Genomic DNA, 20,343 nt, shown 5'->3' with positions numbered 1-20,343 from the left:
CAACTCGATGTCTCGCTTAGACTACTTTTTGGTTCAATGTACCATCACCGGGAGGGTAATAGAAGCGGAATACCTGACAAGAGGGATATTGGATTATGCCCCGATGTATATTACTATAAGAGGGGAGGGACTGAAGGGGAAAGGGGAATGGAGACTGAACACATACCACCTAGGGATCGAGACAATACACGAGGAGATGAAAGACTACGCAGAAATACTTTGAATTGAATGAGAGCACAGTGAAGAGTGGCTTCACACTTTGGTAAGTATAAAACGGTAGTTAGGGGAAGGGCAGAGGCGGCAATAAGGCGATATTGGAGGGAAAGAAAGGAAAAGCTGGAGACACTAGAAGAAGAGGTGGCTAGCACAGAAAAGAGGCACGTAGACGAACAAGCAATAGAATCTAAAATAGAGATGCTAAAAGTTTCTGGGCAATACAAAGAAGTGGTGACAGATGAGGCAAAAAAGGCATGCTGGGCCATGAAAGCCAGAGTGTATGAACTCGGGTCCAAAGGTGGAAGGATGCTTGCATGATTGGAGAAAAGGGAGGAGGAGTCCAGATGGGTTAGGGGCATCGGTAATGAGGAGGGAACAATCTACACAGAAGGGAAAAAAATAGTAGACGACTTTGCACATTTTTACCACGGGCTATACAGTGCGGTCCCAGGGCCTACAGAGATCGAAAATGGGAGATACTTAGATGGTGGTGAACCTGCCACAGGTAGCTGAACAAACGCGACAAGTAATGGATAAAGAGATAACGATGGAGGAATACAAGAGGCAATTAAGAGCTTAAATTCGTGGAAACCCCAGGATCAAATGGAATCCCGACTGAATTTTGGAAATAAATCTGAGACAAGGTGGTCAAGCCAATGTGGGACATGTTCATGGAAAGCTGTGCACAAGATACACTCCCACGAGACGTGAGAATGGCTACAATAGTGATAATACTTAAAAAAGCTAAACCCACCGATAAATGTGCCTCGTACCGTCCCATAACTTTGCTGAATGGAGAGGCAAAGGTCCTAGCCAAGATACTAGCAACAAGGCTAGTAGGGGTAATAAGCAAGCTAATGAACTCAGGTCAATGTGGTTTTGTTCCAGGAAGAGCAAAAGGATGAAACTGAGAAGGGCACATAACACTTTAGTATTATCTGACTCACTAGAGGGTCCCCACGCAATAATGGCACTAGAGGAGGCCTTTGGTTTGGTGCAACAGGAATTCCTGTGAGCAGCAATGAAAAGGTAAGCCTGGTCCCCAACTTCATAAAATAGAAGAAACTACTAAATGCACAACCACTCGCGAAAGTTAGAGTGAATGGGCACATATCCCGTATCTTCCCGCTCCAGAGGGACATGAGACAAGGATGTCCACTGTCGCTGCTGCCATTCCTCATAGCGATCGAACCACTAGCCGAGCGCATTAGAGCGGATCCAACAATTGAAGGGTTCTGATGACCCAGGAACTGGGAAGATAAAATCTCTCTATATGCAGATTATCTTTTGATATATCTAGGGGATTGCAGAAGAACGGGCCCGACGGTAATGGATACCATACGGGAGTTCAGAATTTACTGCGGTCTTCAGAGTTAACTGGGAGAAATCAGTCATAATACCAGTACAGGGGGGGGGGGAGATGCAGTCCCTGAGGAATGCCCCCTCCGGGTGGAGCAAGGGGGATTTAAGTATCTGGGTATAACAGTGCAAAAGGAAGAACATGTGTTTCTTAAAAATAATCTAGAACCAATAAATCGCAGACTACAAGATGACGCTGAACAATGGGCTAACCTACGTATAACACTGCTCGGAAGGGTATATTTATTTTAAATGATGGCACTGCCTAGACTGCTATATGTCTTGCAGAACACTTTGGTGAAAATACCCAAGGCACAGTTCACAAGGATCGAAGCTATAATTAGAGGACTATTATGGGGTGACAAGAATCCATGCATAGCCCTGCGGATGCTCTCAAAAGCGGTATATGAAGGAGGGGTAGGACTGCCGGGTATATGGAAATACTACTGGATGGCCCATCTGGCGGTAGCAAATGAGTGGGTATTTGGAGGGGGAAATCTAACTCACACAAGACTGGAACTGTCGTGAATGGAAGGCCGTACCCCCTTAAAGATACTGTACGGAAGCTGGGGGAAGGGTACTCTCCCTCCAGCAGGACCGAGATTGGTGCAGATCTGGAAGGAAGTCGCACACTCTATGGGATGGAAAAGGAAAGCTACCAGACAGTCCCCACTGTGGGAAAATCCCAATATTAAATATATACAAAAGCTAGTGAGGCAGCCACGTTGGGTGGAAAAGGAAATATGCAGACTGGGAGATATAGTGGATAATAAAGAGATAACCCATTGCGAACAATGCAGGAAAGAAATATGGACTGGGCCAGGAAGAATTCTTCACAAACATGAGACTAAAACACACTGTACAAGCTCAATTTGAAGGGGAATTGGACTTCCCCCGAACACCCCCCATCCCCCGGAGATTAATCTATTCAGGGAGAAAGGAGAGGGGAAAGAGATAACAACACTATATCAAGTCATAAATAAACCCCCACCATGTCAGACCTGAAAGGGAGATGGGAAAGAGACCCAGGAACAATAGAGGAGGAAAAATTGATAGAAGCGCTAGTGGCTTCAAGAGAGGTTAATGTATACCATTCCAGAGATAGACTGCATAAAATGGGTAGAGTAACGCATGGCCGGTGTCTCAAATGTTGAAGGGAAGTAGGAACATTCCTAAAATGATGTTACTGCATAAAAGAGGGGAGTTTGAAGGAAGTAGAGTGGAAGAGACACCGATACACATACCATCGACGGTGATGAAAAGGGACCTAGTGGCAAAATGGGGGACATAGGAAATGCTCACTTTGGGAACCTGAGAGACTGGAATGGACCATTGCAGCAGAATGGAGGAGACCACGTACATGAATAGGGGGGGGCATGAAGAAGTATCAGAAGATATGGGGGAAATGGGACATGGATGCCTGAGAGAAGGGGCACATCGGTACGAGATACTACAGGAGTGGGGAGGCAAGGGATAGAGGGCAAGGGAAGGAAGAGGGTAAAATGAGGGAGAGTAAGGAGGAATGGGACAGGACGAATGGTCAACCCTAACAAAAATGTGTATTTGAACAAGGATATGAGGAATAATGTTGGAATATAGAAAAAACTTAATAAAAACTGGTTTATAAAAAATAATCATTGTCAATTAGTAATTCATGTGCGTTAGATTTATGATTTTAAGAGTTATTGAGAGGGAACCACTACAGGCGTTATATGTAAGATATGTTATGAGAGTTATTAAAATAATCAGACATATAATATGTGTCTATTGTTTGTTTAAATCTATTTTTAAGGGAAACATTATGAAGCAGAGAGAGAGCATCCTTAGTACATTTGAGCACCTGAAGCAGTTTCTGGAGAAGGAGAAACAGCAGCTGCTCAGCAGACTGGAGAAGGAGCAAGAGGAGAAGATGAAGAAGATTCAGGAGAAACTGACCCGACTGGAGGAGCAGCAAAGCACACACAGGGGCCTGATCACAGATCTGCAGAGGAAGTGCCAGCAGCAGGAAGTGGATCTACTCAAGGTGAGAGGGGATCAGAAACCCATAGAACTAGGGCAGCAATCCACCCACAGGGGCCTGATCACAGAGCTGCAGAGGAAGTGGCAGCAACAGGATGTGGATCTACTGAAGGTGAGAGGGAATCAGAAACCTATAGAACTAGATCAGCAATCCACTGCCAGGGACCTGATCTCAGAGATAGAACGGAGGTGTCAGCAGGACAGGGAGTAACTACAAATCCCCCTTGCTCCCAAAGGTACAGAGAAAGGAAACCTGGAAATGGTGGCCTACATGAACTGCCTTTCCCTTCTGAGAAGAAACAGGATGAAGCATTTGTAAAAATGTATAAGCAAAATAGTTCTAAAATCAAAAATAGAAAATCACCATTTAGAACTAACTTTGCTGTTTGGGACTCCAAGTCCCATAATCCCAAGAGTACTGGGATGAAGAAGATGGCTGAAGAGCAATGCAGACCTGAAGGTCAGGCAATTAGGCTTAACAGCACACCTGAAGGAGGATGAGAGGCTTAAAAAGCTCCCTCTTGTGCAGGCCATTAGTCGTGGTTGTGGCTGGAGGGGCAGTAGCAGTTGTAGTAGCAGAAGCAGCTGGGGCAGGAGAAAGTGGCAGAGGAAAGCACGTTGCTGGCAGAATCCACAGAAGTGTGAGGAAAGAAAGGACACCAGGATTTTTTCAGCTACCATTCCTGAGTCCTTTCGCCCCAAAGCCTGGATTGCAGAGGTTGCACAGCTGGAAGCTTAATATTTGAAAGCTTTCCCCCATGTGAACTTGATTTGAGAGATTTCGCAGCAAGAAACATGCAGCAGACAGTGCCTGAAGGCTGACATGCTCCAGGGGGTCATGGAGAGCGAACTCTGCGCCTCTGTGGTGGGACCGAAGGCAGCTTGCAGAGGGAAGTGTGCCGGTCGAGAAAACCAATGTAGTAGAAGTCCAGCAGCCAGTGACAGGGGCCCGAGAAGCCGGTGAGTGTGTCTGCGCGTTCTCAAGCCTTCAGGCATTGTCAGACAGGCAACTGTAACCAGTTGCTTTCACTCGCGAGGGAGTGAAATTGACTGAAGCTGACCGGATTGTGTCAGACAATGGGAGTGCAACAATTGTACCACTCGCATATAGACGAATACGCTGTGGAAGGAGGTGTTGAACCTTATAAAAAACTGCTTTAACCAAGTTAATAATAGTTGCGTGTGCCTAAAAGTGATTTTAACACAAAGACCAAGCATGAGTAAAGTCACAATAACATTGTATCCTGTGAAACCGAGTGTTAAACCTCAATATTGTGACCCAAAGAAAACAAGCATTACAATAAGCCAAGAGTTGGATAATCTTTGCCCTCAGTCAAAAGAAGCTAAAGTAAAGGTTTATTTGAGAATAACTGTTGCTAGAAGAGGAAATGAGGCTAATATAACATCTTTAAAGGTAGAGCTTGTAAATTAATGACTATGGTGTGAACGGAACAGCAACTAGTCATGAACTAACATTGTCAAAGCGAATAGAGGTTGAATTGAAAGTACTTGGTTTGTGGCTTAACAAAAAGACAAGAGTGGTTGAAAAGTGGCCCTATAAGAAAGTTGATGTTCAGGAGATAGAGACATTGCTTGCTGTAGGGGAGGCATGGTATCACAAGTATGACACTGACATAATGGGTACAATTTGTAAAACCATTATTGAAATGGTTGGGGTCGGAGAAACTCCTAGTCTGCCCTATAACTAAGATGGGAGACGTCTCGACCATCAAATAATTAATAACGCAGTCCTAGTGGAGTCTGTCAAATCAAAATGGCCTATGTTAACAAAACCTAATGCCTGCCCTATTCTTTGTACAAAAGTGTAAAAAGAAGAAATGTATGCGAAAGGAAAATCAATGTTGAAATATGTAAGTGTGGTTGAACGAGCTCTCCTCCCCATGTTAAACCTCACGGAATAAGGCTGTCCCTGTAGGCAGGATGACACACCCTGGCTCAGCTTCTATCACAATAAACAGTTCACCACATCGATCGAGGCCCGCCTGGCCTTCCAGATTTAAGTCTCTTTTCTTTGGCTTCAAAACAAGGTTTCATCAAAAACAGTTCCAGAAGGTTCCCCCTCTGCCGGGCTCAGAACTCACAAAAAATAAAGTTCAACACAAAGAAGCAAGGGGCTCCTTTCCCCAAGCTTGTCTCATTTTGGATCTTCCTATGTCAGGCTTGGACCCCTCAACATATATAATTCAATGCGAACAAGCAAGGAGGCTCCCTTCCCCAAGCTTGTCTCACTTCGGGTCTCCCTCTGTCGGGCTCAGACCCCTTTTCAGAATGTCTCTTCAATTCAAGCAAGTCGAAGACTTTCGATTATGCGATGGATTGAACTATGACCTTCGCAGGACCACTTGGACTAAATGTTCAACTTTCACTTTCCCCCCCTTTCTCTGGGAGTTCTTCTTTATTTCACTTTTGCTGATCATACGCTTATGTTTCAAACAGTTCACTTGTAACAGAGACTTTCGAGTGGGCTACTTCCTTTCACCAGACCACTCCGTTCCTTAGTATCGCTGTCTTTGTAGCTACTTGTTCACTTTAAAGTTCATTCAGAGGTCTGCGTTTCATTCACACGCGCGTGGCCTCCACTTGTGGTAAATGTTGCCACTTCAAAAACCTCTAACACACACCAGTCTTTCAGATCGCTTTCCAAACTCACCGGCTGTGTGGGTCTCTTCTGAGTGGGTCTCTGGCAGCCTCGGAACACAATGCAATCTTCACTTGTGGGATCTGGCCTTCTCCACGTGTTGTCCGCGGCCTGTCGCCGGCAACGACCTCTGGTAAGGAACTCTTGGGGTTTCCAACCCGCTGCTTCCGTCCCTTGGTCTGTCGTTCTGCTCCAGTCGGCTTGCCTTCTTCCCAGAAGCCCTGCTCGTACTCGTATTCCGCCTTGCTCAGAGTGTGTCTTTGGGTGCTGCCTATTATTCATGTGAGGAGAGCTAATGGGTATCAGGTGTATGCACTTGGTATCGAGTGCCTGACTTTGCCTGACCCGATTAGCGGGACGGGTCCAGTATGATGTGTGTAAGTGGATGTTATTACTGCCAGTCACCCTCTGTCCAGTGTTTTTGTAAAAAGGGGGGCGGGGGAGTTGGGACCTGGAGCATCGTAAAACATAGGATGGGTTGGAAGTGGAAGTCCTGGTATAAAGTGACCCAGGCAGAAGTGGAAGTGGAAGTCATGGTATAAAGTGACCCAGGCAGAAGTGGAAGTGGAAGTCCTGGTATAAAGTGACCCAGGCAGAAGTGGAAGTGGAAGTCCTGGTATAAAGTGACTCAGGCAGAAGTGAAGTCCTGGTATGAAGTGGCCCAGGCAGAAGTGGAGGTCCTGGTATAAAGTGACCCATGCAGAAGTGGAAGTGGATGTCCTAGTATAAAGTGACCCGGGCAGAAGTGGAAATCCTGGCATAAAGTGACCCAGACAGAAGTGGCAGTGGAAGTCCTGGTATAAAGTGACCCAGGCAGAAGTGGAAGTGGAAGTCCTGGTATAAAGTGACCCAGGCAGAGGTGGAAGTGGAAGTCCTGGTATAAAGTGACCCAGGCAGAAGTGGAAGTGGAAGTGGAAGTCCTGCTATAAAGTGACCCAGGCAGAAGTGGGAGTCCTGGTATAAAGTGACCCAGGCAGAGGTGGAAGTGGAAGTCCTGGTATAAAGTGACCCAGGCAGAGGTGGAACTGGAAGTCCTGGTATAAAGTGACCCAGGCAGAAGTGGAAGTCCTGCTATAAAGTGACCCAGGCAGAAGTGGAAGTGGAAGTCCTGGTATAAAGTGACCCAGGCAGAAGTGGGAGTCCTGGTATAAAGTGACCCAGACAGAAGTGGGAGTCCTGGTATAAGGTGACCCAGGCAGAAGTGGAAGTCCTGGTATAAAGTGACCCAGGCAGAAGTGGAAGTGGAAGTCCTGGTATAAAGTGACCCAGGAAGAAGTGGAATTGGAAGTCCTGGTATAAAGTGACCCAGGCAGAAGTGGAAGTGGATGTCCTGGTATAAAGTGACCCAGGCAGAAGTGGAAGTCCTGGTATAAAGTGACCCAGGCAGAAGTGGAAGTCCTGATATAAAGTGACCCAGGCAGAAGTGGGAGTCCTGGTATAAAGTGACCCAGGCAGAAGTGGAAGTGGAAGTCCTGGTATAAAGTGACCCAGGAAGAAGTGGAATTGGAAGTCCTGGTATAAAGTGACCCAGGCAGAAGTGGAAGTGGATGTCCTGGTATAAAGTGACCCAGGCAGAAGTGGAAGTCCTGGTATAAAGTGACCCAGGCAGAAGTGGAAGTCCTGGTATAAAGTGACCCAGGCAGAAGTGGGAGTCCTGGTATAAAGTGACCCAGGCAGAAGTGGAAGTGGAATTCCTGGTATAAAGTGACCCAGGAAGAAGTGGAATTGGAAGTCCTGGTATAAAGTGACCCAGACAGAAGTGGAAGTGGAATAGGGATGTAACGGTATTACGGTATACCGTTAAAGATACCGTGAACCACTTAATTGAACAATAATAACCGTCACATTGTTTATACCGTTCATACCGTTAAGTGTGCTTTTCAATCTGATTTGGAAAGGCTGCAGTAAGCAAGCGCTGTGCAGTCTTGGTCTTGCAGTGTTGGATGTGCCGTCTGCCAAGTAGTTTCAGTTGGAGCAATTTTTAAATGCCATTCCATAAACCACACATGCCTGACACAAAATCAATATGTTAGCAATAGGAAGAATAAATAGTGCCAAGAAGGAAAAGGGTTTATTTTGGGTTGGCGGCTTTGAGGTTTATATATTTATAATGGCTAAAGTTTTCTAAACATATGACAATGGGGGATTTCCCTGGTTCCATCATTGAATTTACATATAATAAGTCACACTGCGAAATTTACTCATCTCTGTGGGTATTCCCTGCTGCCATACCAAGGTGTAACATGTCCGTGATTACTGAACACCAATTGGCCCGCAAGTAAACTAAAGGCTGTAACGTAAAGAGAGAGTGCGTGTTTGTGTGTATGCGCACAAGCGTATACTACCATCAGACTCCATTGATCTGTGGCATGCAGGTTATCAAAATGGCAACATGTTCATCTTCACCAGTAGCCAGTGGGGGGGCTAAAAGCCTAAATGACCACTTAAGAAAAGCCATTCAGTTTGCTTTGCCAGTCGCAGCAGGGCTCCCCCCGCCCCTCCTCCTCTCCACACATGTGTTTGAGTTTGGTGGAAGCAAGGGGTGGCATTTCAGTGGAAAGTATATTGAAAAGCCCAATTCTGGCCCTGGGTGCCTGGTTTTGTTTGTGATGATAAATCTGACAATGTATGACCTTTTAGAAAATATTTGTTAAGATTAGTTAACTCCACCTGCTATACCGCGATAACCATGATATACCGTCATTTGGCAAGAAGGTTATTGTACCATCATAAAACTAATACCGTGACACCCTAAAGTGGAAGTCCTGGTATAAAGTGACCCTGGCAGAAGTGGGAGTCCTGGTATAAAGTGACCCAGGTGGAAGTGGAAGTCCTGGTATAAAGTGACCCGGGCAGAAGTGGAATTGGAAGTCCTGGTATAAAGTGACCCAGGCAGAAGTTGACGTGGAAGTCCTGGTATAACGTGACCCAGGCAGAAGTTGACGTGGAAGTCCTGGTATAAGGTGACCCAGGCAGAAGTGGAAGTGGAAGTCCTGCTATAAAGTGACCCAGGCAGAAGTGGAATTGGAAGTCCTAGTCAAGGCGTCTTCAAACTTGCCCGGCGCAGAGGCAGCACGAACTCCTGCCTCCCCGTAGGGCCTTGGCACCTGGACCTGATAGGAAACTCAGGCTACCGCAACCCGCCGGGGAAAGAGGGTTAGGGTCTGTTGAATGGATGGGTAGGGGGTTGTAGGTTCACCGGAAAAAGGTTTAGGGTGAGGTTCAGGATGGGTATGGGAATTATAGGGAAAGATGCTCCTCAGCTCCTGCCGCCCCATCCACTGGTCATTTTCGTGGTGAGTTCTCCGCCCACTCATTTAATCCTCAGTCATACCATAACCAGTTATTGGGAGCCTTTGTAGTGGAGCTTGGAACCACTGCAGGAGCTTTTGCTTGGAGCTCTAACCACAACGGTTGCACCAAAACAGCGTTAGCATGAGCTTTGTATTCCCCACTGCATTCTCTTCAGCAGTTACCAAAAGCCCGTGCTAACGTGCGCAATTACACAATATCACTTGTCATTTACAGAGTACCTGGCAGCTTAGACAATATATATACTTTAGTAAGGAACCAGAAATGTACTTAGCTGCGGGTCGTGAGCTTGTTCTCCTTGACGCGGCATGGGAAGTCCCCGAAAGTTCGTAGCGAGCTCCGCTGGAAAATACCAAAAATACAATGAGCGTGTGCTGGGTCAGACTACACCTTCTAGCACAGACTTGTGCTCCCAAACCACTACGTGACCCGCTGGTGTGCTCGAATCGGGTTGTCTTCACCCGTGCTTCCGCACACGTGCCTCCTGCCCTGCCCCGTAGGAGACTCGAAACTGTACGTGTCGGGTTGCCTCACCCGAACGTTTTCCCTCAGTCACCCCCACATAAGCACTCTGCATGCGGGTTATTGTTCAGCCATACGTTGCGGTCCGAACCGCCAGAATCCTATATCTGCATGCACCGTGACCTCAGCCGCTTCGTTAGTCTTTCTCCCTGCACGCGGATAAAATATCAAGTAGCACTTATCTCAAGTTGGTGCGGGGCCTGTGCTGAGTTCAGGCGGGCGAAGTGCCCCGCGAAGGCTGGCCCTGAGCGGAGCGCTGGGAAACACGTCCGTTCTCCTCTGAAGCCGGAATAGCAAGCGGGGAAGCGTGGGCGCGGTTCGCGCATGCGCTGTTCGTTGGGCGTAGCCCGCGTGCAGATATTTTCCTCCCAGCAGGCTTGTGAAGCACACGGCCTGCTGGGATATGTAGTCTCTTGATGTTTCTTAGCCCCTGCATACTTTGCCTGCAATAGGGATGAAACACCCTCCTTATGTACAGCATATAAGGTTTACTCAAAGGTTTCACAAGGCTTTGGTGACTGTGGGATACTAGTTTCCTACATGAAGTGCTGCCAATCTGCCCAGCCCTGACAGTCCTGGTATAAAGTGACCCAGGCAGAAGTGGAAGTGGAAGTCCTGGTATAAAGTGACCCAGGCAGAAGTTGCAGTCCTGGTATAAAGTGACCCAGGTGGAAGTGGAAGTCCTGGTATAAAGTGACCCGGGCAGATGTTGAATGTACTGTGAAGGAAGCAGGTGTTGCTCACGGTGTTAGGAGAGAAACACTGTGACTTTATCCTGACAAAGAAGTGGTTGTGTTTCATGGTGCTGAGAGAGAAGCACTGTGATGAGAGTTCAACTAAACTGTGTTTTGGGAATCAACTAAATTGTGACGGAAAACATCCTAACCGAAAATCTATTGGTACTGTTTAAGGAACTTTGACTTGTGCATTTCCTGGAGGAAAAGGATCTTTTCTGTGTTGAACTGTGGAGTGTTGGAAGTTTTTCTTATCAAACTGACTTGGCCGAAAACTGTGTTGGAACTTTGTTTCAAACCTGGGTTTTCTTGTTGTTTTGAGTTATTCAACGGAACTAACCTTGACTTAAAACCTGGGGAAGGGGAATTCGCTGAGGTTACAATCAAAGACTTGAATGTGTTGCTAATACAAGTATTTCCATATGTTTTCTTGTTTATGTTTATGTATAAGTCTGAGGGCCAGAAATGTTATGCTAGAGTGTTTTCCTTAGTTGATGTAGGCAGAGAAATCCCTGTTATAGTAGGGCAAGTGAGGCGTTGGTTTGCACTTTTGATTTAATAAAACGGCATTGTTTGAAAAATGATCTAAATGTTGTCCACCTCACATTTCTGACCCCTCACACTACCTAAACAAAACGGAACCCCTACAAAAAACAGATCAGCCCTTTGTTTCCATAGCATCTGGTAGAGAAGGAGATCATGTCTCTAAATCCACTATCTCAAAATGGATAGTCAAATGCATCCAAGTTTGCTACTCACTATCTAAAAAATGCTTACCTTTCACACAGAGAGCCCACTCTACTTGAGGCACAGGGGCTACTCTAGCTTTCATTGCAAATGTTCCATTAGATGCAATTTGCAAAGCTGCTACTTGGAGTTCCATTCACACATTCACACAACACTACTGCTTAGACACACACCCTAAAGCAGATTCACAGGTGGGTCAAGAGGTATTAAGACATCTATTTGCCACTGTACCTTCACACAACCCACCTCGTACAGGTACTTCTCACTAATGATTATAAGCAGATCCACAAGCCTCAGAAGGCATACATTACTTACCGCAATCGTATTTCTGGTGCATGTATCTGCTTAGATTCACATGTGCCCAGCCTTCCTCGCCTCCTGGAGTTCATGGTTCATAGATGTCTTTCACCTTTATCTTTTATACTTTGACTTTGTTGTACTCACGCAAACACTTCATGCTCCCTCATGTCAGAAACAAAGCAATCTGAGGGATATCGACGCATGAAGGACCATGGGTACAGTACATATCACACAAGCGATATTCTTACAGACACGCCCAGTCGACGCCCCATTTCGAATTTCGAAAACAAGTCATTCAGTACTCTGCGACTAGCACTAGATGGCAGACTATGCATAGCATGTGAATCTAAGCAGGTACAAGCATCAGAAATACGATTACATTAAGTAATGTTTGCTATATCCTCACAGAATACAATATAGGAACATCACTTGCTTATCCCCTTCAAGGCACTATATTTTATTAATGCTTGTTCTACTATTATGAAGGGATATTCTGAAATGAGATGGTGTCTCACCTGTTGGTCCTACCCCGCAGGGCATAATGGGGTGAAATACCATGGCACCTTTGCTCAATTGACAAATGGCTGCAACTCTGTCTTTTAAATGGAATAAATGCTTTGGGCAGCTCTTACCAAGTACAGGTGGCCAGGCTGTGAACTCTCTGCTTCTAGAATAAGGACAGCAAGCTTGCTGTTGGTCTTCCACGATAAACTGAGAACATTCTCTACTCCACAAACCGGGGGTCAGGTTAGCAAAAGCTTTGATGCCCGAGTGTGGCCGTAAGCGCTGTACAAATCACACACATAACATAATCCATCAAGAAAAAGAGAGGGGGAGAGAAAGATGGACAAGGGAAAGAGAGAGGGGGCAGAGAGAAAGGGGGAATAGAGGTAGTGGGACAGGGGGACGAGGACAAATGGGGAAAGGAGGGAGGGGAAAGATGGAGGTGAAGGGGCATGGAGGGAGTGTTAGGGAGGATGCGTGGCATGGAAGGAACAGGGAAGCAGAGGGATGGAGGGACACAGAGACAGAAGGAGGGAGAAAACGAGACCGCAACGACACAGAGAGAGCGCACACCAGACTGCACTAGTGTGATTTTGCAGGTTCTGTTCTCTAACCGAGGGATACACCACACTGACAGAGAGAACCAGAGTGAGCACACCACACTGTCCAGACAGAGAGAACCAAGAGAGTGCACTTCACAATACACCTCCGAGAGGGAGGGACAGCATGAAAGACTGCTCTCACCCACTGACACACCACCCTGGTGTTTGTGTGTGTGTGTGTGTGTGTGAGTGTGAGAGAGTGTGTGAGAGAGTGTGTGAGAGAGTGTGTGAGAGAGTGTGTGAGAGAGTGTGTGAGAGAGTGTGTGAGAGAGTGTGAGAGAGAGTGTGTGAGAGAGTGTGAGAGAGAGTGTGAGAGAGAGTGTGAGAGAGAGAGAGAGAGAGAGAGAGAGAGATATGACAGCTAGTCCAGTCCAAACACCCCAGTAATGCCTAGTGCAGTCTCCCACTTGTGCAGTTGTTTCCATTATATGCAAAGCGCAGCTTCAAACTCATCTAATGCCAGTTAGTGCTTGGCATGCCTGTAAAGTCACTGTATGTCATGTTCATTCCCATTTGTGTAGGTGCTGCAGATGCAAAGTGCGACCTCAGCACCTCTCAGTAATGCCATCTAATCACAGTTAATGCCTTGTTTGTATGACAGTCACTACATCTAAGTGCAACCTCAAATATCCCAGTAATGTCAGGCTCTGGCCACTTGTCTGAGCTGAATGTTACTCCCCCCACCTTTAGTACACAGTGGCTCTAGTTCCCAGCACAAACATTGTCTGACCAGAAACCTCACAGAAGGCTCAACTGATTCCTAGACTAGATAATGCAGCGACCTAACTCTTTCCTTGAATCACAGCTCAGGGTCTCTGTAAAATGGAAATCAATATTTAGAACAATGTAGGATGACTATTTATCTTGTCCTCTTTCTCTTTCTCTCTCTAGGATGTGAAGAGTGTCTTGAGAAGGTACGTCTCCTCATGCCTTGATGTGCCCTCAATGTGGACTCACTTTTATCCCGGTGGATGTCCTCTGTTCCTCACATTTATTACACACTACAAACCCTGGCTCCATCTTAACTTCTGGGAGATTTAACATTTCTATGTGTGATTTAAAAATATAGACTCTGGGTTTTACATTACCACTTGCAAGCCTCTCACTCTCTCTCTCTAAGCTCACAGTGCAAGGCCTGCCTTCTGTGTAACCCTATATACCCCCTGTATGCTTGCTTCCCTGACTTGCATTAGCACTTAGCTAATTCCATCATCACTGATCCAAGGGAACTAGCAAAGATGGCTGACTTGTGGGTCTCTCACAGAGTTAACCACAGTGATCAGGGGACAGGTAAGGCAGGCCAACATTCTCCCTTCTTACAGGGCCTCAAAGTAAAAGTGGGTAACCCCTTGTGGCTGGGTCCAAAAAGAAGGATGGCACCACTAACTCAAAGGTGAGTGGTGGTTCCTCAGTAATTCCCAGACTCCCTAGCACCTGCTTGGACTGTGGAAAAACTGACCATCCCAGAGGTCAGCCTAGCTGTCCTAAAAAGGCTGCTGAGCAGAGTGCCTAAAGCATGGCCTCTGGTCACTGGAAGACTTGCCCTTGTGCAGACATCCCAGAGATGTCTTCAGCTTTGCTTAATGTGGGAGGCTCAAGCCCCGGAAAGGGGACAGGGAGTGGGGTATTTCCCTCCAATACTTAGTATGTCCATTCCATTATAGTGCACGGCCACCCTACCACTGGAATCAGAGACACTACTTCCAGTACCACTGTTATTGACAGCACTTTCTGTGGGCCAGAGGTTCTAACAAATAGTCCTCTGCAGGCCACTAAATTATCTAGTGCCCCCTTAAGACGTTCCCTGTCGCTTCAGATAGTTAATTGGAAGTTAGCTCTCCCTGTTAGTGTCCATGAAAATGTCCCTGGCAGTTTTTCCTGGGAATGACTTGGAAGAGAGAGGTATCTTTTAAAGGCACCGCTCTATTCCCAGGAATTGTGAAGTTAAATTCCACCCCTGTGGGTTCTATGTGTTTTTACCGGGCATTTTTCATCACTGATTTCATTTTCACTGTTTTTCTGTAAAAGATGGGTGGAGGCCCATTAATATCCCTGATCCCCCAGCCCGCCAACCCCTCCCCTTCCAGCCCCCACCTCAGTGAAAAATCGTCAGTAAACAAATACAATGAAAAATATATGTCAAAAAGTGATCTGTCTTTTAATCACCTACTAAAATCTCACCTGCCCTAAAAGTCGTATTGAAATGATCACTTGCCTAAATCTCGACCTCATATACTTACACTTAATTTACCAAAGAGTTGACCCCCCCAAATCTCGCCATTAGTATTTAACCATAAAGATATGAAAGTGAAGCAATACAAAAGGGGGCAATCCTCCCTGTACCCCCCAATTCTATCAGAATGTGGATATCCCCGAGCCCTCCCTCTCCTCCTGGGCATCTTCCATTCAGAATGTATCACGTAGAGATTCCTGACCCCACCTTCTCCCCCCCAGGGGTCTCTCTCCTTCAGAATGTATCATGTGGAGATTCCTGAGCCCTCCCTCTCCTCCTGGGCATCTCCCATTCAGAATGTATCATGTAGAGATTCCTGAGCCCACCCTCTCCTCTGCGGGGGTCTCTCATTCAGAATGTAGAGATCCCTGAGCCCAACCTCGCCTCCCAGGGGGTCTCTTATTCAGAATGTATCAGAATGTAGAGATCCCTGTACCCACTGTAAGAAAGCCATGGTATCAAAGCAAGAAAGACACAAGTGATCACAGTTCAAGGGTGTTTATTAAACTGTACAATGGGTGAGATAAATGCCTTATCTAAACCTAAATCTAAAATGGGAGCAAGCTATGACCATCAAATGATAATAATACTGTCCAAGTGGAGTCTAATCAAATAAAAAAGGCCTTTACCAAGAAACCTATTGCCAATCCTTACTGCTATGTTAGAAAATATGTGTGGGATAATGTTCACCAGAAAGAAAGAAGTGTTCACAAAATGATAAATCAGGATGTTATTGCCGGGGTCTCTCTTTCCCACGTTTTCTAGCACGGGGCAAGACGGGACTTGTGAGCACAGCACACTTCTGTGCTTCTCCAGCACAAGGTTACAGTTTCTTTTATTTTTATATCAGGACCGTCTGTGTCCGAGAATCTTTCATGCAAAGTCTCTGGCTTCAGTGGGCCTGATGTATCACAAAATGACAAAATAAAAGTTCCTTCTATTTCTTTTTACGTCAGGCGATTACTCTTCACCTGTGGATCCCCCTCAGCCGGGCTCCGATCCTTCTCACAATGTTAGCCTCCCTCAGTCGGGCTCAGACCAACCACTCACTGTGGACATCCCTCAGCCGGGTTCACGTTTGTCATCACAATCTGCTGCATTTTCAATCGAAATCTCTTTACCTGTAATATCAGAGTCTCAATGTCTTTTTAAACATACAGTTAGTTTAGGTCCCCCTCATCCGGGCTCAGACCTTCCAAAGCACTTGCCAACTTCACTCACAGAGACTTCCGAAGGGCAATCACGTCTCGCTGGGTCGCTCTTAGTGTCTGACAAGTGCGGGTTTCACACACCCACGGGTTTGCTACAGCGTTTTCCTCAGTCGGGCGCAAACGCCTGTTTCACAATTCCCTCAGATACTTAAACATTTATCAACGTGTCAAGGACTTTTTTCGATTGTACAAGGGATTTGGCTGGACACTTGTATGACCACCATGACACCTCACGTCCGCCTTCCCTATGGCATCTTGGTACTTGTTGTTTCTATACCTTTTCCGTTCAACAGTCTCTTTGTTCAGGACAGGTTGTAACAGCCAGAGGCCTCCGAACGAGTGCCCATGTGACGCCGGACCAGTCTATCTCTGGTACCAAGTTCGATCACAAAAGAGCTTTGTAGCTTTAATCTTCTTAATGTTGCCACTGCAACCTTGAGCCTAACACAGTCCGGCCCCCTATCCGGTTCTTCCGACTCACCGGCTGTGCTGAACTCATTGGTGTTTCTTTTGCCGCTGGAGTCAAGGACGGTAACACGATGGCAACCTCGTCTCCCTGCCTTGGCAATCCGTGCGGGAGGGTTCCATGTACCGCTGACATCCGTCACACCATTCGCCAGCTGCAATTCCAGTCTTATATTTCTTTTGTCAGAGGCTTTGCGGGTCTGGGTTGAAAAGGGCAAAGGCAACTCCCTCCTTGACGTCCTTTCAGGTCTCGCCGCCTTTCTCCTTCTTTTGAACTGCCGTCCTGGAATCGCTGCTTCCTCATGCTTTTGGCCTTGCCTAGAGTGTGTTCTCGTGCTCTGCCTTTTATCCCTATGGGGAAGGCAAAAGGCAGTCAGGTGTGTGTGTAATTAGCGGCAATTGCCTGACTCTGCCTGACTCTTGTGTTGGGACATGTCAGGTATACGGCTGTTAGTCCCTTGTCTTTCATGGTAATCGGTCTGTGAGAAAGTGTTTGTGTCAAAAAGGGGGTGGGGGGTTGAGTTTCTAGATATCCTAGAGAGTAGGATGGGGAAAAGGTGTTGTGAGGAAGGGGATACCGCGCGCTCACCCTTCATAGTCCCACTTCCACTCCCCGAAGACCCCTCACCCAGGTGATCCTCCTGCACTGGTCCACCCCCAGGAACTGGATCCCATAGCGATGGCCACGTCCTGGCCACCTGGATGACAGATCCCCGGGGACTAATAAGTTAGACACCTTCAGGTTTCTCACACCACCCTCTCCTCCCCGGGGGTCTCTCATTCAAAATGTATCCGAATGTAGATATTCCCGAGCCCACTCTCTCCTTCCCGGGGGTCTCTCATTCAGAGTGTAGACATTCTCGAGTCCACCCTCTAATCCGCAGGGGTCTCTCATTCAAAATGCATAAGAATGTAGATATACCTGGGGGTCTCTCATTCAAAATGTATCAGACTGTAGCGATTCCCAGGCCCACACTCTCCTCCCTGGGGTGTCTCTCATTCAGAATGTATCAGAATGTAGAGATTTGGGAGCACACCCTGTCCTCCCTGGGGGTCTCTCATTCAAAATGCATCAGAATGTAGATATCCCTGAGTCCACCCTCTGCTCCCCGGCAGTCTCTGACACAGAATCTATCATCTAAAGGTAGAGATTCCTGAGCCCACCCTCTCCTCCCGGAGGGTCTCTCATTAAGAATGTAGAGATTCCCGAGCCCACCCTCACCTCACTGAGGGTCTCTCATTCAAAATGTATCAGAATGTAGAGATTCCAGAGCCCCCTATCTCCTCCCTGGGGGGGGGGTCTCTCATTCAAAATGTATCAGACTGTAGCGCTCCCCGGAGCCCACCCCTCTCCTCCCCGGGGGTCTCTCATTCAAAATGTATCAGTATGTATAAATTCCCAAGCCCACTGTGATGAATCCGGTTGAGTCATCACTGATCTCCTGGTGGTAATCTCCTCTCATGTGGCAAGGGGACGGCAGCCGCTACCTGATCCTAACCCTGGAGGTGGTAGTATGAGGGAGTATCACATGGGAGGATACAGCCTCCGGGGAGCTGTCATGGCTCAATCGGGTGAGACATGGTATTCCCCATGTTCCTTTGAGAATAACCTCCCCATGTCTGAAAACCTCATGGCGTATTGCCATGTTTACACTCGCTTTCCCATGAAGAGCAGGGAAACCCCTTTGATTAGATCTGTGAACCAACCTTGCCAATCTGATGCAATTACTTTTTTTCAATTCCACTTATCAGTCCATCAAAAGTGATTTACCATCAAAACCTTTTAATGCTCATCCAAAATCATTGGACTTCTATTCCCTGAGTTCACGAAGTACTGTGACGAAGAAGACAGATCGAGCAATGTGGAATAGGAAAGACTGCCGACCTAGTGAGCGCTCTAGTGTTTCCAGACACACACCTGTGCCCGGGAAATTTAAGCATCCCAAACTGAGAATGGAAGGCAGCTGCTGTGGCGACTGGTGAGAGAGTGTTGCACCTCTATGCGCGAGGCGGAGAGACTAGAAACCAGAGCTGGTGTGGTGGGGCCAGGCGTTGCACCACCAGAGAAAGAAGGAACTGCTAAGCCATGGGACACTACGAGGATGCCGGAAGCCGGTGAGGAACTCCTGTGCGTTCACAGAAGGTGAAAAGCAGTATTCTGCTTACCGGAGCCGAGAGAACAGCAGGCGTGCCGAGTGGCAGCCGAGAAGGACCCTCTGAACCAAGGAAAGCAGACCGTGAGATTGAGACTGCAGGGATTCCTTCACCGGCCGCCCGTGAAAGACAAAACCAACGCCTACAGAGACCAGTGAGTCCTCCTGAGAGCAATGGGGACACCAGGGCGTGTCAGTGAGAGCGCCAAAAGCTAACAATTGAATGTTCAATACCTGAGAGAAAGCAGAGAGATGGACATGTTGAGGAAAGGGCATTTAAATCGAAAATAAACCCCTTTCTAACGTGCAAATGTACACAGTGTCAATATGAAAACAGCAGAACAAAGATAATATATCAAGAAGATACATTATCCAATATCATATGCAAGCAGCTTTTGGAACGGGAGGAAGACCCGATGAAGTAGAAGTCCTGGCAGGAGAGTACACCAGGCAATCTCAAGTGAATGAAGTAGAAGTCCTGGCCGGAGAGTACACCAGGCAAATTGTAGTGTGTAAAACATGTTTGGTATGCAAGCATTGTACTTGGCCAAAAGAGGCCTAAAGAACTGTTCTGAAACAAGCCAACATTGTGAAGTCAAATCGGTGCAGTGTGCATGTTTTGCCCTGGGCCAATAAATGGCCCAAAGAATTGTTCTGGAGAGAAGTACAATTGTGAAGTCAAACAGTTATTTTGCAAATGTTGTGCTTGGCCAGAAGAGGCCCAAAGAATTGTTTTTGAAAGAAACCAACATTTTGAAACCAATCTGTTTTTGTGCAAGTGTTATACGTGGCCAAGAGAGGCCCAAAGAAGAGTTGTGTGTGAAACACACTCAAGAAGTAAAGAAGAATACAGGGGAAGGGAATAACCCTCTGGAGTCAAGAACTGCATCCTTGAAGGAACTTAAGTCCTCCTACTTTATGAACACTTTTTCAAATCACTTAAGGTTAAAGACAATTCCCTTTTTCACCTTAGAGTTTAGTTTTAGTGTGAGGGTCAGAATAGAGATTTGGACACTGAACAGTTCTGTTTTGACATCCTGACACAGACAGATCCTTAGTTTTGGTTTTAGGTTGGGAAATTCCTCTTCTTGCAGGGTCAGAGAGGCCTTTTCCCAACCCTTTTATTTTCAATAAAGGTCTATAACCCAAAACATGGCTGACTTATGTCTGACTCTCATTCCTGACTCCTCACATATGGTGTAAGGAATGGGATTGGCTCAGTTGATACAAACTGGTGATCCCACCTGAATACCTGAATAATAAAGAATATCACTTGACCTCTAGTCCCCTGATAAAGAGGCCCGGAA

At 46.7% G+C, this 20,343-nt stretch overlaps 1 protein-coding gene across 3 annotated transcripts in view; it reads left to right on the top strand.

Annotated features, from left to right (window-relative positions):
* Positions 1–20,343, top strand: part of LOC138521874 (E3 ubiquitin-protein ligase TRIM39-like) — a 225,539-nt gene that overhangs the window by 79,164 nt on the left and 126,032 nt on the right. For all 3 annotated transcript variants that reach the window (XM_069635029.1, XM_069635031.1, XM_069635028.1), the window contains 2 exons: positions 3,368–3,598; positions 13,866–13,888. In XM_069635029.1, the coding sequence (XP_069491130.1) occupies positions 3,368–3,598; positions 13,866–13,888 (254 nt within the window). The remainder of the gene's footprint in view (positions 1–3,367; positions 3,599–13,865; positions 13,889–20,343) is intronic.

The sequence above is a fragment of the Ambystoma mexicanum genome, chromosome 13 (assembly GCF_040938575.1).
Source record: "Ambystoma mexicanum isolate Mex_15411 chromosome 13, UKY_AmexF1_1, whole genome shotgun sequence".
Lineage (NCBI taxonomy): Eukaryota > Metazoa > Chordata > Amphibia > Caudata > Ambystomatidae > Ambystoma > Ambystoma mexicanum.
The sequence above is the reverse complement of the archived record's forward strand: the minus strand, read 5'-3'. Positions and strand labels throughout refer to the sequence as shown.